Source organism: Copadichromis virginalis, linkage group LG8, assembly GCF_057382275.1.
Source record: "Copadichromis virginalis isolate Kocher_CV1m ecotype Utaka linkage group LG8, C_Virginalis_male_GT1.1, whole genome shotgun sequence".
In the NCBI taxonomy this organism is placed as follows: domain Eukaryota; kingdom Metazoa; phylum Chordata; class Actinopteri; order Cichliformes; family Cichlidae; genus Copadichromis; species Copadichromis virginalis.
This window is the reverse complement of record NC_140625.1, coordinates 1,850,936-1,863,826: the sequence shown is the minus strand read 5'-3', so window position 1 is coordinate 1,863,826 and position 12,891 is coordinate 1,850,936. Positions and strand designations below refer to the sequence as shown.

The window sequence follows — 12,891 nt, the reverse complement described above, 5'->3', positions numbered from 1 at the left end:
ACACACACTGTTCAACCCCTGAATGCAATATCCATGCTGCAGATTATATTTATTATTTAACAATAGCAGTAAAATAATTTCCCTGCTCCACACAGGACAATGCTCCATCACACGCGTCCAAGTACTCCACAGCGTGGCTGCAAGAAAGGGTATAAAAGAAGAAAAACTAATGACATGGCCTCCTTGTTCACCTGATCTGAACCCCATTGAGAACCTGTGGTCCATCATCAAATGTGAGATTTACAAGGAGGGAAAACAGTACACCTCTCTGAACAGTGTCTGGGAGGCTGTGGTTGCTGCTGCACGCAATGTTGATGGTGAACAGATCAAAACACTGACAGAATCCATGGATGGCAGGCTTTTGAGTGTCCTTGCAAAGAAAGGTGGCTATATTGGTCGCTGATTTGTTTTTGTTTTGTTTTTGAATGTCAGAAATGTATATTTGTGAATGTGGAGATGTTATATTGGTGTCACTGGTAAAAATAAATAATTGAAATGGGTATATATTTGTTTTTTGTTAAGTTGCCTAATAATTATGCACAGTAATAGTCACCTGCACACACAGATATCCCCCTAAAATAGCTAAAACTAAAAACAAACTAAAAACTACTTCCAAAAACATTCAGCTTTGATATTAATGAGTTTTTTGGGTTCATTGAGAACATGGTTGTTGTTCAATAATAAAATTATTCCTCAAAAATACAACTTGCCTAATAATTCTGCACTCCCTGTATAGTGGGGTTGGGGTTGTAGGGGTTGCAACTCTGAATTGGATAAGTGGGAGAATGTGGACAGATGGAAGGAAACATTTTCATAGTATATTTAAGTATGTTCACAAATGATCAGAGTTACAATGAAAAATGGAGAACAAACAAAATCACCGAACTGCTGTGATTCATGAATTATTATTATTTTTATTAAGAAGTGCTTCTGTGCTGTACTTTCACATTTGTATTAAACAATAGAGGATTTCTCAAACTAGATTATTATGTAAAACAAATTTTTAAAAGACAGTTTGCATTTTGTCAGCCTTTTCATCATCATCATCAGCAGCAGCAGCACCACCAGCAGGAGCAGCATGCTTTGGTTTGGATCTGAGAAGAGAGGACAAAAATAAAAAGAATGTGTCAGATAGCAGGATGCAGCATCAGCTTTGTTACAAAATTAACAGTGAAATATTTGCACTTTAACAGGATTTATGTTCACTGTTTTATTGCTTCAGAATATCTCCACATTCCAATCACAAGTTCAGAATTACCTTGGTGACTCTTATGTATGTCTTTCTTTTAGGCTGGAGTATTGTCATTTCTTTACTCTCTGAAAACCTTTATTTGACCCAAAATGTTACAGAAAGAGTACTGAGAGAAACTAAAAGGAGAGGTGTCTTGATGCTCGCTCAGTCATCCAGGTAAGTAAATCCCAGAAGGTTGATTCTGTTCATCTGGACTTTGTTTTCAGTCTCAGCTGACTGCAGGTTTCCCCAAACCCAACCTTACTATTGCTTGCTTAAAGGGGAATTCTTGGGTTTCCTTTGCTTTAAAGTTTTGACCTTAATATGTGAATTGTATTTATGTATTGATTTGACAACAAGCACACTGATAGATGTATCCATGATTACATGATTATAGTACTTTACCTATTTGCTTTTCTCCTTAAACACCAAGTATAAGAAGTTCCCACTATAAAAATCAGAACCAGAAACCCAGCCACTGCTGATAAGCCAATGAAAGCCTGATGATGACGATTTACCTCATAATCTGCAGACAGACAGAAAAGCATGAATAGTTACGACGCAAAAGACAGAGAGACAAAGCTACACAAAGACACTCACACATATCTGAAAAGGTTGGTGCTCTTATCTGAGCAGAGAAGGCAGGATTAAGGGATTTGTTTGGGAATATAAAACTCCCCCCATTCTGTAGTAACAACAGTAATGACATTTATATTTACTGACTGGGAATGGCACTGCATCTGTGTTACACTGTGACACTCCATCTGTGAGGTGATAACAAAGTGATAATTATTATGTAGATTTAGATATCATCATCTACCTCAACTAAGAACAAGCTGCAGTGTGTTTTCTGTCATTTCAACTCAAAAATGTCAGTTGTCTTTTGATGACATGATTTAAAGTTATCATCATCCCTTCACCTCAGGTTTCCACCATCTGGTTCCATTCAGACTCAATGACCCTAGCCTTTCTCAGAATGCTGTTGAAGAGCCCAAGCTGTGCGTTGAAGTGAGCCCGACTAGCTGGTGTCGCTCAACCTCACGCACTAGCTTAGGCTCTTTCTGCACCAGAGAGGTGATGTTCCATGTCCCAGTAGACTACCTCCATAGCTGCCAGGGCCTCTGCCCATGACTGCTGTCCAACACACATTGTAGGGGATAGCTCAGTAGGTAGAGTGGCGGCCCCATGATCGGAAGGTCGGGGGTTCGATTCCCCTGAACAGCTACCCTGAGGTACCCCTGAGCAAGGTACCGTCCCTACACACTGCTCCCCGGGCGCCCAATGGCTGCCCACTGCTTCACTGAGTGAATGGGTTAAATGCAGAGAGGGATTTTCCCCACGGGGACCAATAAAGTACACTTTCTCTTCTCTGTAGCTGCTCCCTACGGGGCCTCGTGCATTTGGTGAGCCTACAGGAGCGCAAGCCCATTTACCACAGTACGGTAGTGATTCATGGAGAATAAATTATCATTTAAAACTGTAAAAATTGCATTTGTATTTACTCTGGTTCTTTTTATTTAAAAAAATAAGAAATTTGGAAGAGAAAATACTTTTCACTGCTCTGTGTATTAGTCAGTTGCACTCAGTTATGTTAGCATGTAAATGGAGAGTCCTCTTCACACACTGAGGTTAGTTATGGAGTTCCACAGGGTTCAGTGCTAGGACCAATTCTGTTTACATTATACATGCTTCCCTTAGGCAGCATCATTAGAAGACATAGCATACATTTACACTGCTATGCAGATGACACCCAGCTCTATCTGCCCATGAAGCCAGATAACACGCACCAATGAGTTAAACTGCAGGAATGTCTTAAAGACATAAAGACCTGGATGGCCGCTAACTTTCTGCTTCTTAATTCAGATCAAACTGAGGTTATTGTACTCGGCCCTGAAAATCTTAGAAATATGGTATCTAAGCAGATTCTTACTCTGGATGGCATTACCTTGGCCTCCAGTAACGCTGTGAGGAACCTTGGAGTCATTTTTGACCAGGACATGTCCTTCAACGCACATATTAAACAAATATGTAAGACTGCTTTCTTCCATTTGTGCAACATCTCTAAAGTTAGAAATATCCTGTCTCAGAGTGACGCTGAAGAACTAGTTCATGCATTTATTAGTTCCAGGCTGGACGACTGTAATTCATTATTATCAGGAAGTCCTAAGAACTCCCTGAAAAGACTTCAGTTAATCCAAAATGCTGCAGCAAGAGTCCTGACAGGGACTAGAAAGAGAGAGCAGATTTCTCCTGTTTTGGCTTCCTGTTAAATCCAGAACTCAAAATCCTGCTCCTCACATACAAGGTCTTAAATAATCAGGCCCCATCTTATCTTAATGACCTTGTAGTACCATATCACCCTATTAGAGCACTTCGCTCTCGCTCTGCAGGCCTACTTGTTGTTCCTAGAGTATTTAAAAGTAGAATGGGAGGCAGAGCCTTCAGTTTTCAGGCCCCTCTTCTGTGGAACCAGCTTCCAGTTTGGATTCAGGAGACAGACACTATCTCTACTTTCAAGATTAGACTTCAAACTTTCCTTTTTGCTAAAGCATATAGTTAGGGCTGGACCAGGTGACCCTGAATCCTCCCTTAGCTATGCTGCAATAGGTGTAGACTGCTGGGGATTCCCATGATGCACTGGGTGTTTCTTCTTCAGTCACCTTTCTCAATCACTATGTGTTTATACACCTGACTGCACTAAATTATTAGTGATTCTCTTCCACAGTGTGTCTTTGTCCTGTCTTCCTCACCTAACCTTAACGGGTCACAGCAGATAGCCCCGCCTGTCCCTGAGCCTGGTTCTGCTGGAGGTTTCTTCCTGTTAAAAGTTTTTCCTTCCCACTGTCGCCAAAGCACTTGCTCATACCCACATAGCAAAATTGGTATGGCCCACACAATGTACTTACACATGGCCCACATACCGCAAAGAATGATGGCCCTTTGGTGGCCCAGATCAGGTTTGCCAGATGTGGCCCACACATGGGCCAGCACAAGGCCAGTTGCAGACACACTGGTGGTCCTGTGTTGGCCCATGTGCGGATTACCTCTGGCAAACCCGATCTGGGCCACCAAAGGGCTGTCATTCTTTGCTGTATGTGGGCCATGTGTAAGTTGTGTGCAGCCATGAGCCAGTTGCAGACACACTGCTGGCCCAGAACAGTTTCAGCTCTGGCCCCAGATGTCAGCCTAATGTGTAGCTTAATCAAGCCATGTAATAACAACATGTGCTGGAACATAATAGTGCAAAAGCAACATGACTAAACTCTGTTCAGTGAATGGACTGATTCTTATATAGCACTTTTCTACTCTCCCAGATTACTCAAAGTACTCATTACACATTGACCCATTTTCTCTAAACTGGGTGCTTCCTAACTACATTCACACTATTGACATGCAGACTGGAGGAGCCAGGGATCAAACCACTAACCTTCCAATCAGTCGGTGACCTGCTCTACCTCCTGAGCTACAGCCACCCACTGGCAAACATGAGTAAACCCTCACTAGGTTTTGGATAAAGTGTACACTCATGAACCTGTCAAACCTGCATTTGAAACGCTGGCTACCATAGCAGTATAGTATTGCAACATGGCATTTGGGTCTTCTAACTAAAATGGGAAAATAGGAACATAAACAGTGCCATCATTGCCAGACCTGGCCCACATCTGGTTGACATACACTCTGCCATGACACCAGTCAGTCAGAAGTACCAGCTTGATGCCGGACTCAGGGAAGACCTGTTTTGTATGAGCCTGGGCCACATGCACCAAACCACAATCGAGCCAGATGTGGCATGCCATCACATAAACAGTGCCATCTACGCCAGGGCTGGCCCACATCTGGATGACATACGGCTTATCATGCCAGAAGTCAGCCAGCAGTGCCGGCTTGATACCAGATCCGGGCCAGACCTGCTTGATATGTGGGTAGAAGGGTCATATGATTGCTGTGGTTTTCTATGTTTTGATTTTTTTGTGTATTGTTGTAGAGTCCTTAAATTACATTAATAAAACAACTGTTGTTGTGATTTGGTGTAACGCTAAGTTATTAAAGGACTAGTTTATGTCAATGGATGAATTTACTGACTGACGCGCAGAAGAAATAGTTCTTTATGGAGCCTAGATGGTGTGAATGATGAGACCAAAAACTGCAATGTCTTGTACCAAAAATATATTGAATAAATAGGGGAAAGGGGAAATGGAACAAAATAATTAACACAACACACAACGTAAATGTCCACAATTAAATAATAAATCAATGCTGTGATTTTTCTGTGCAAGAGTCCTTTTGCTAAGAGTCCTTTTTTTTGGTCCTTTTCTTTTTAAAGTTCACTTTTAAGGTATTCCTCCTTAGGGTCCAGCTTCATACAATGGGAAATATGTCCGTAATCCAAAGACGGCTAAGTGGGGGAAAAGAGGGGAAAACAAAGAATGGTCCTACCGGCTCGCCACTTCAATATGAAGAAGATCAATTCAAAGGGGAAAAAAAACCTGACCGCTGAGTTTAAAGTTTAAAGATGAATTGAGGAGAGAAAACGCTTTGTTTTCCAATACCGCTCTAAATGCCATAAGCTCACAGCCACAGCAGGAGTCGAACCCGGAAGTATCCCTCCACAGCCGGTTTTCAGAGTTGCTGCGACGTGAAAGGAGCCAATCAGAAGAGGGACCTCAAATCAGCTGATGTGGGTCATGTGACAGGCAGTAGTTGATATGGGTTACAGCTTGTATAAGAATTTCTTATATTTATGTATTATTCATATTATGTTATTGTATAATGCCTTGGTGCCACTGGATTTTAGCATGTCTCACACTCATGCAGTTACACAGATGGTGGGAGTCTGGTAAGGAAGTTGGGGGGAAGCAGAACTCCACAGGAACAATCTTTTGTCTCTTCGAGGACTCTGGGAGGTAGCAAGGGAGTGTGAACCTTAAGGTGTGAAACAGCGGTGCACTGCCTTTTGTTCCTGAAGAAGGTTTTTAACTGAGAGCCACGCTAGGCTCAGGGAGACTCTGCTGACCGTCTGCCCCGCGGTCATGCAGGCTCTCCACCAAGCTTGGTTTTCTGTTCTTTGTTTTGATTAAAGAATGTTAGCTGCCGCTCACCGTATGTATGCAGGCTTTATTTAATGGAAAACTTCCACAACATTCCATACAAATAAAATCTGTGCAAAAAGCAAGACTGAGAAAAAAGATATTTTTTAGCACCAAAAATGGTGTTTATGTATCCGAGGTGCTACTTATGTGTTTAGTTTGTACAAATAAAAGAAATACTCTACACCTAAAATCACCTACACCAACAAGCAGTCATAGCTAGGGATCGGGATTGGTCCCAGTAGTTTGATGCTGTGTAAGTCAGTCCAGTTACCATTTAAAAATGGGGCTTTATCTTTTATCTCTATAGCACAAAATTTGCCAGTGCTGTTGTTACCTTCTGTGTTTTTCTTGGGGAGCAGCATTTGCTTGGTATTGTCGAGGTGTCCATCATTGATCTCTGGGTTTATTCCTAGTAAATGGCACATGAGTGGGTACACATTAACAGTCTCAAAGGGCCCAACCACTAAATCCTTCTGGAAATCAGGCCCAACTGCCCTGAAGAAAGGCTTCATGTCCATCACTTGATTGTCAAAGCCATGCTCTCCTTTGTTGAACTGCACAGGGAAGAACTAGAAGTTGAGAGAAAACAGAGAAAACCATGAGTTGTGGAAAAGAGTAAGTATATGTAACTATACATTTGATCATTTTTGTTTCCCTGAGTTATGATTTGAAGTTTTACTCAGTAGGACCACATCATGCTGTGCAAAAGGGTAGTTGATGTTATCCTCAAGGTTTCAGAGATACTAAGAGCATGGCAGGAGTTTACCTCTTATTATCCACTAAGTCTTGGGTGATCTGACTAGGGACAGTGTTGGGTTGTAGCCACATGCTAAAGAGTCACATTTTCAGAAAGTAGATGGGCATGCATTCTCTCACCCCATTGATTACGTATCCTGGATCAGCAAAAAGGATGATGGGAAGGAGTCGAGCATGTTTACTATAGTGCAGCCACGCTGGCATCTCTTCCTTTTTATACACATGAAGATGTGGGTGACTTCCTTTGAGGGCACTGTAGACCTTCTCAAGCATCCCATCCTTAGGAAGCAGCATCCCAACAGGTCCATAGTCCACCAGATGGAACTGGATATCACTGAAGTTGAAACCAGGAATCTTATAGAGGATGATCTCTTCAACCTGTGCACCCCGTAGAACAGTAGTCATCCCATGGTCAGCAGTGATAATAACGTTGAGTCGGTCAGTAAGGCCATGATTTTGGATTTTATCCCTGATGTAGCCCACAGTACGATCCACTTGTTGAACCATTTCCCGGCGTTCTGGGGAATCTGGTCCATATCGGTGCCCAGTCCCATCTGGTTCTCCAAAATACAAAGAGACAAAGTCCAGGTCCTGTTGGTGGAACCACTCTCCAATCACTTTGTCGATGTTCAGCCTCCACTCTGTTTCATTAGAATAATCATATAAACGTGGTTCCACTTCCCTCACCCTGACAGTCTCCCCTTTGTAGGTGGCTGCTGTGCCAGGGAAATGTAGAGATCCTGCTTTGAGACCCTGGAAGGAGATGTAGGAGATGAGGAAGGACATTAAACTACATTAAAACAAGGGAAACAGCTTCATGACACAGGAACTTTAAATCATTGAGGTACGGTACAGACAAATCTAAAGAACCTGTCTCTGTGCTGTTATCCAGATGGGTAAGCTGCCGTTGTCCCAGTATGAATCAACAAACTGAGTCATGTAGTACCCCTTCTTCTCCTGAGTAGTAGTGTTGAACCACATGTTATGGATTACTCCGTGATTCTCAACATAGCGTCCTGACAGACAGAAGAAAGAAACACTAATGAGGAGCGTTAAGAGAACGTAAGGGTAAATGTTAAAAGTCCTTCGGTAATATACCATATTTTTCGGACCATAAGGCACACCAGATTATAAGACGCATCAACCACTAACATCAAAATATGATCCTTTGTGTTTGTTCTCAGATTTATGTACAAACACTTCTGAAAGGATGGTCTTGCAGCAGATGTAGATCACGTTGGCTTCATCTTTTTAAAAGACTCTTTCTATTTGTGTTTGTTTGAATTCTGTTTCTATAAGTCAGTCTGCCACTGTGAGCAGGGATGACTGTGGCTCAGCTGAAGAAGCTCGTTGGAAATAAAGGTGCATCTACCATCACATCCACTACAGTGGACAGTTGGTCAGACCTGAGCTAAATCTACATCTCTTTGTACTAGCAGGTTTGTTGTGTACCCGTGGTCCAGCCACTGCTCAATAGACACAGAGACTTTAGTAACATCTGAACAACAACCACAGTCGTATTTACAAAAATGAAGCACAAATTATGAAAGGAAACATGTGCACAACTTTTACTCCTCAGTATCCAGGAGAAAGTATAAAGTACACTTCAAACCAATGGTGTGAATGTTATTAATGCACTAGATGAAACAAGTAGGGATAGTTTATAGTGAAACAACATTGCTTTAATAATACTGCGATATAACTAATATTTATTAGATTAATTCTTAATCAGACATCAGTGATGTCTGTATAAATCCAATGAATTCACAGTGATCTTTGCAGTCAGGCATATCTTATTATTTTTTATTGATAAAGCTGCACACAGCCTTCTAGCTCTTCTTCTTTATCCCAGCTGTCTTAGGGCGAGAGGCGGTGTACACCCTGGGCAGGTCACCAGCCTGTGGCAGGGCTAACACATAGAGACAGACAACCATTCACATCTATGGGCAATTTAGGGTTCCCAATTAACCTAACCTCACTAACTGCATGTCTTTGGACTTTGGGAGGAAGCCAGCGAGAGAACCCACATGAACAGTGTTAACCACCATGCAGCCCTAAGTGAATAACTAATATCTCTCTAATATCGTTCTCTTTTTCAATTCAATTTATTTATAGTTTCAAATCACATCAAGAGTCGCCTCCACGCTGGATCTCAGCGCGCTTCATCAGACAGCTGCAGCTTAATGTTGGTCTAAACGAGGACTGGTTTATACCCGTTCATGGACAATTCTGTTTTTGTACCAGTAAGGTGCAACAACTTATCTAAGCTCTCTAGAATATAATATTATCCAGACGTTAAGACTTTTTAAATACCTGTGAGCAAAGTGAAGTGCGTGGGGTTGGTAATGGTGATGAAGGGCGGTGTGACGTATTGTGCCTTCACCCCATCCTTAGCCATCTTATCCAGGTTAGGGGTGTCCACATCTTGGTCATAGTTCCAGCGGAAACCATCAAAGGAGATGAGCAGCAGCTTGTTCCTGGTGGGCTGAGCTCTCCTAGTGTCCCGCATTGGGACAGCAGCACAGGAAAGGCTGCCTACGAGGCAGAAGGCAGTCAGGCAACACAGCAGCATCACAAAGGATCTCAGGCTACACTGAGCTGTGTCAGCATACCTGCTTCTCTACTCACAGTATTGCTGTTTCCAGTGTTGACGCCTATGTTACTGCTGTTACATAAGTATCACATGTAATCTGATCTGACAAGATGCTCTCTCTTATCAACCCATAAAAAACTGAAATCTAAACTCATATCATTTGATCATGAGTTACAGGTTAATCCACTGTTATTGCCTTTCAATTACTTTATCTGGGAAGGAAGAACCCCTCAGATATCATGAATTGTTGGGAGATGAGGTCAAAGAGAAGACAGCAAAGAGAGATTTGTATCTTTCAAAATGCACACCAAGGTTGTATTTTTGATGTGAATTATGTTCAATTGTATTTTATTAACTTAATTGGTCTCAGCTAAATTGCCTCATTATTATATCACATCATAACAAAGAAGAAAGTTCATGTTCATGAGCACTACAACATCCCATAATAGAGATTGAAAATGTAACGTCATTTCCGGGGTATAACCACAAAGGATTGTAGGTACGAGTGGCAAGCGGTACTAGCGCACGCAGGCTTTCACATGAAAACAGTCACACAGCGATAAAAAGAAACACAAAGAAAGGCAAGAAGCTGTTGTATTATTAACTGCAATAGCCGGTCGCATCACAGCCACGGGAAGCCGACGGGTAAAGAGATCGGTATTTATCAGATTCCGTCGTGGAAGAGAAATTGTTCAAGTCATGTTTCCGAAGTAACAGAGCCACGGATGGCCTGGGTTGCAGCCATTCGAAGACGTCCCAAAACACTCCAGCTCACAGGTTAGTCTGCTCCAAGCATTTCCACAAAGGTCAGTCTTCTGTTGTAGTTATTATGTAATTTATCATAATTGTTGATGAAGGTTACAAATAAGTCTTATATTGATTTGAAGTGAATTCGTTGCTTTGCTGCTTTGTTCACTGTGGCTTTGCAGGCTAATGTTTGTTGTGTTTTGTAGGAAAACCAGCCTACAAAATGCAGGAATGTGATCCAGACTGGGCCCCTCTATCAACCTGGGCAGAGATGGGCAGTAACGTGTTACTTGTAACATGTTACTGTAATCCGATTACTTTTTTCAAGTAATGAGTAAAGTGAGGGATTACTATTGCAAAAAGGGTAATTAGATTACCGTTACTTTCCTGTAGGAACGCTGCGTTACTGCGTTACTAAAACCATGATTTTTTTTTTGCGAGAATGTCTCATGACAGTGACATAAGCGAGTGCGACGTTCGTGGCAACAGCTGTGTGCAGATCAACAATGGATCATATATCGAGTGAAAAAGTAAACTGGACCTGGGCTTGTTGCAGGGGTCTGAAGTTACTAAACATTTTGTGAGTGTATGCACTAAAACTTAGGATCATATAATAATAAATATGTGCATGATGAAAGTTGGGCAGCACGCTAACGTCCTTACTCCCCTCTGTATGCTCGTGTGGGTCTGACCCTTTCACTCCTTTGATTTTTTCCTCCTCCGTTTTTTGCCTTTTCGTCACGTATGTCTTTGTACGGAGCTGCCGTGCTCTCCGTCGTTTCGTACATAACTCTTTTTGGGGCAAAAAAAATTGCAGGTATGGATTAAGGTATGGTGTTCATCTGAACAATAGACTGGACTGGACTCATAACTCAGACGCCCTCTACAGGAAAGGGCAGAGCAGGCTGTACCTGCTGCGGAGACTCAGGTCGTTTGGAGTGGAGGGCCCACTCCTGAAGACCTTCTATGACTCTGTTGTGGCTTCTGCTATCTTTTATGGTGTGGTCTGCTGGGGTGGCAGCATCTCTGCTGGGGACAGGAAGAGACTGAACAGGGTGATCCGAAGGGCCAGCTCTGTTCTAGGATGCCCTCTGGACCCAGTGGAGGTGGTGAGTGACAGGAGAACGGCGGCTAAGCTGTCATCCCTGATGGACAACATCTCCCACCCCATGCAGCAGACTGTGACAGCACTGAGCAGCTCCTTCAGTGGGAGACTGCGGCACCCACGGTGTGGGACGGAGAGATTTCGCAGGTCTTTCCTCCCCACTGCTGTCAGACTCCATAATAAAGACTTTAACTGATCAAGCACACACATCCATACATATGCAATAATACTAAGTGCAATAATCCTTTCTGTCATCGTTGTATTTTTACTCAGTTGTATATAGTATTTGTATTTGTATTCTATTTTTATCTTATTGTATATTTATTTTATTTTATTCTACTGTATATAGTATTTTATTCTATTCTGTACAGTTGTGTACTGTATTTATTCTTATTGTATTCTAATTTTTGCCTCATAACTTTTGCATTGTCCACTTCCTGCTGTGACAAAACAAATTTCCCACGTGTGGGACTAATAAAGGTTATCTTATCTTATCTTATCTTATCTTATCTTATCTTATCTTATCTTATCTTATCTTATCTTAAAACTGTAGAATTAATGATAACTGGTGCTGGAAATGCTAGCACTTGATGCAGTGTTTTGATTCTGCTGCCACTCGTAGCTACAATGCAATGCGCGAAAGTCACGTGGTCTGTCGATCTCTATAGGCCAACCACTCAGCCCACACAACCTCCCAGCAGGACCAGCAGGTGGCACCTGTGCTCTGTGGCAGGGGCAGACCTCTGTCACCCACAGTCTGTGTCCTCCTAACAAACACTGTGTACAGGTGAAGCCCAAAACCCCACCATGCCCCCACCACCACTCTCCCCCGTGACTATAGTATCATATGTCTATAAATTTGTTATTATAAGTACATCTCTGCATAACATTGCATCCATATTAACATTAACGAAAACAAAAGAAAAACGAAAGAAATATAGATTCAATTAAAACAAAGAATAACTTTATTAACATTTTTATTTTAGTCTGTAACAGAAAATATTTCATGTGCTTATAGTAGTACTGCAACTCTCTAAACTACTACAACACTTAAAGTAAATCAATTTGCCTGAAATAAAAAAAAAAAAACTCATTTAAACTATAAACATCTTTTGACCGACTTGAACCGATTTTGATTCTGAAAAATAAAATTAGATTTAAATCGATCAGCAACATTAACTACTCAGTAGTCTCCCACCATAGTCACAGTGACGCCAAGCGCTGCAAATGCTTGGTCATATTTTCATCACTGGATTTAAATCTTACTGGTATTAATGGTAGAGACCAGCAGGGGCGGATCTACGGTGGTGGCATAGGGCAGTATGTGCCACCCTGGTCGATGCTTTGAGGAGGTCCAGCTACAGTTAAC

At 42.0% G+C, this 12,891-nt stretch overlaps 1 protein-coding gene across 1 annotated transcript; it reads right to left on the bottom strand.

Annotated features, from left to right (window-relative positions):
• Nucleotides 1–1,003: 1,003 nt before the first annotated feature.
• LOC146702487 (ectonucleotide pyrophosphatase/phosphodiesterase family member 7-like) lies at nt 1,004–9,586 on the bottom strand. Its single transcript, XM_085467292.1, has 7 exons — nt 9,391–9,586; nt 7,948–8,093; nt 7,198–7,830; nt 6,656–6,890; nt 6,037–6,128; nt 1,750–1,757; nt 1,004–1,094 (listed from the first exon to the last, which is right to left on the bottom strand). Exons 1-7 carry the CDS (start codon nt 9,584–9,586, stop codon nt 1,004–1,006), a joined length of 1,401 nt encoding a protein of 466 aa, XP_085323418.1.
• Between the last annotated feature and the right edge of the window lie 3,305 nt (nt 9,587–12,891).

What these genes read in the sequence shown, in the direction of transcription:
- LOC146702487 (XM_085467292.1), bottom strand. Translation starts at nt 9,586, where the DNA reads ATGCGGGACACTAGGAGAGCTCAGCCCACCAGGAACAAGCTGCTGCTC. An exon ending in GGATAACAGCACAGAGACAG is followed by an intron (nt 7,831 to 7,947) that starts GTTCTTTAGATT and finishes ATCTCCTTCCAG; the next exon opens with GGTCTCAAAGCAGGATCTCT. An exon ending in CAGGATACGTAATCAATGGG is followed by an intron (nt 6,891 to 7,197) that starts GTGAGAGAATGC and finishes CTCAACTTCTAG; the next exon opens with TTCTTCCCTGTGCAGTTCAA.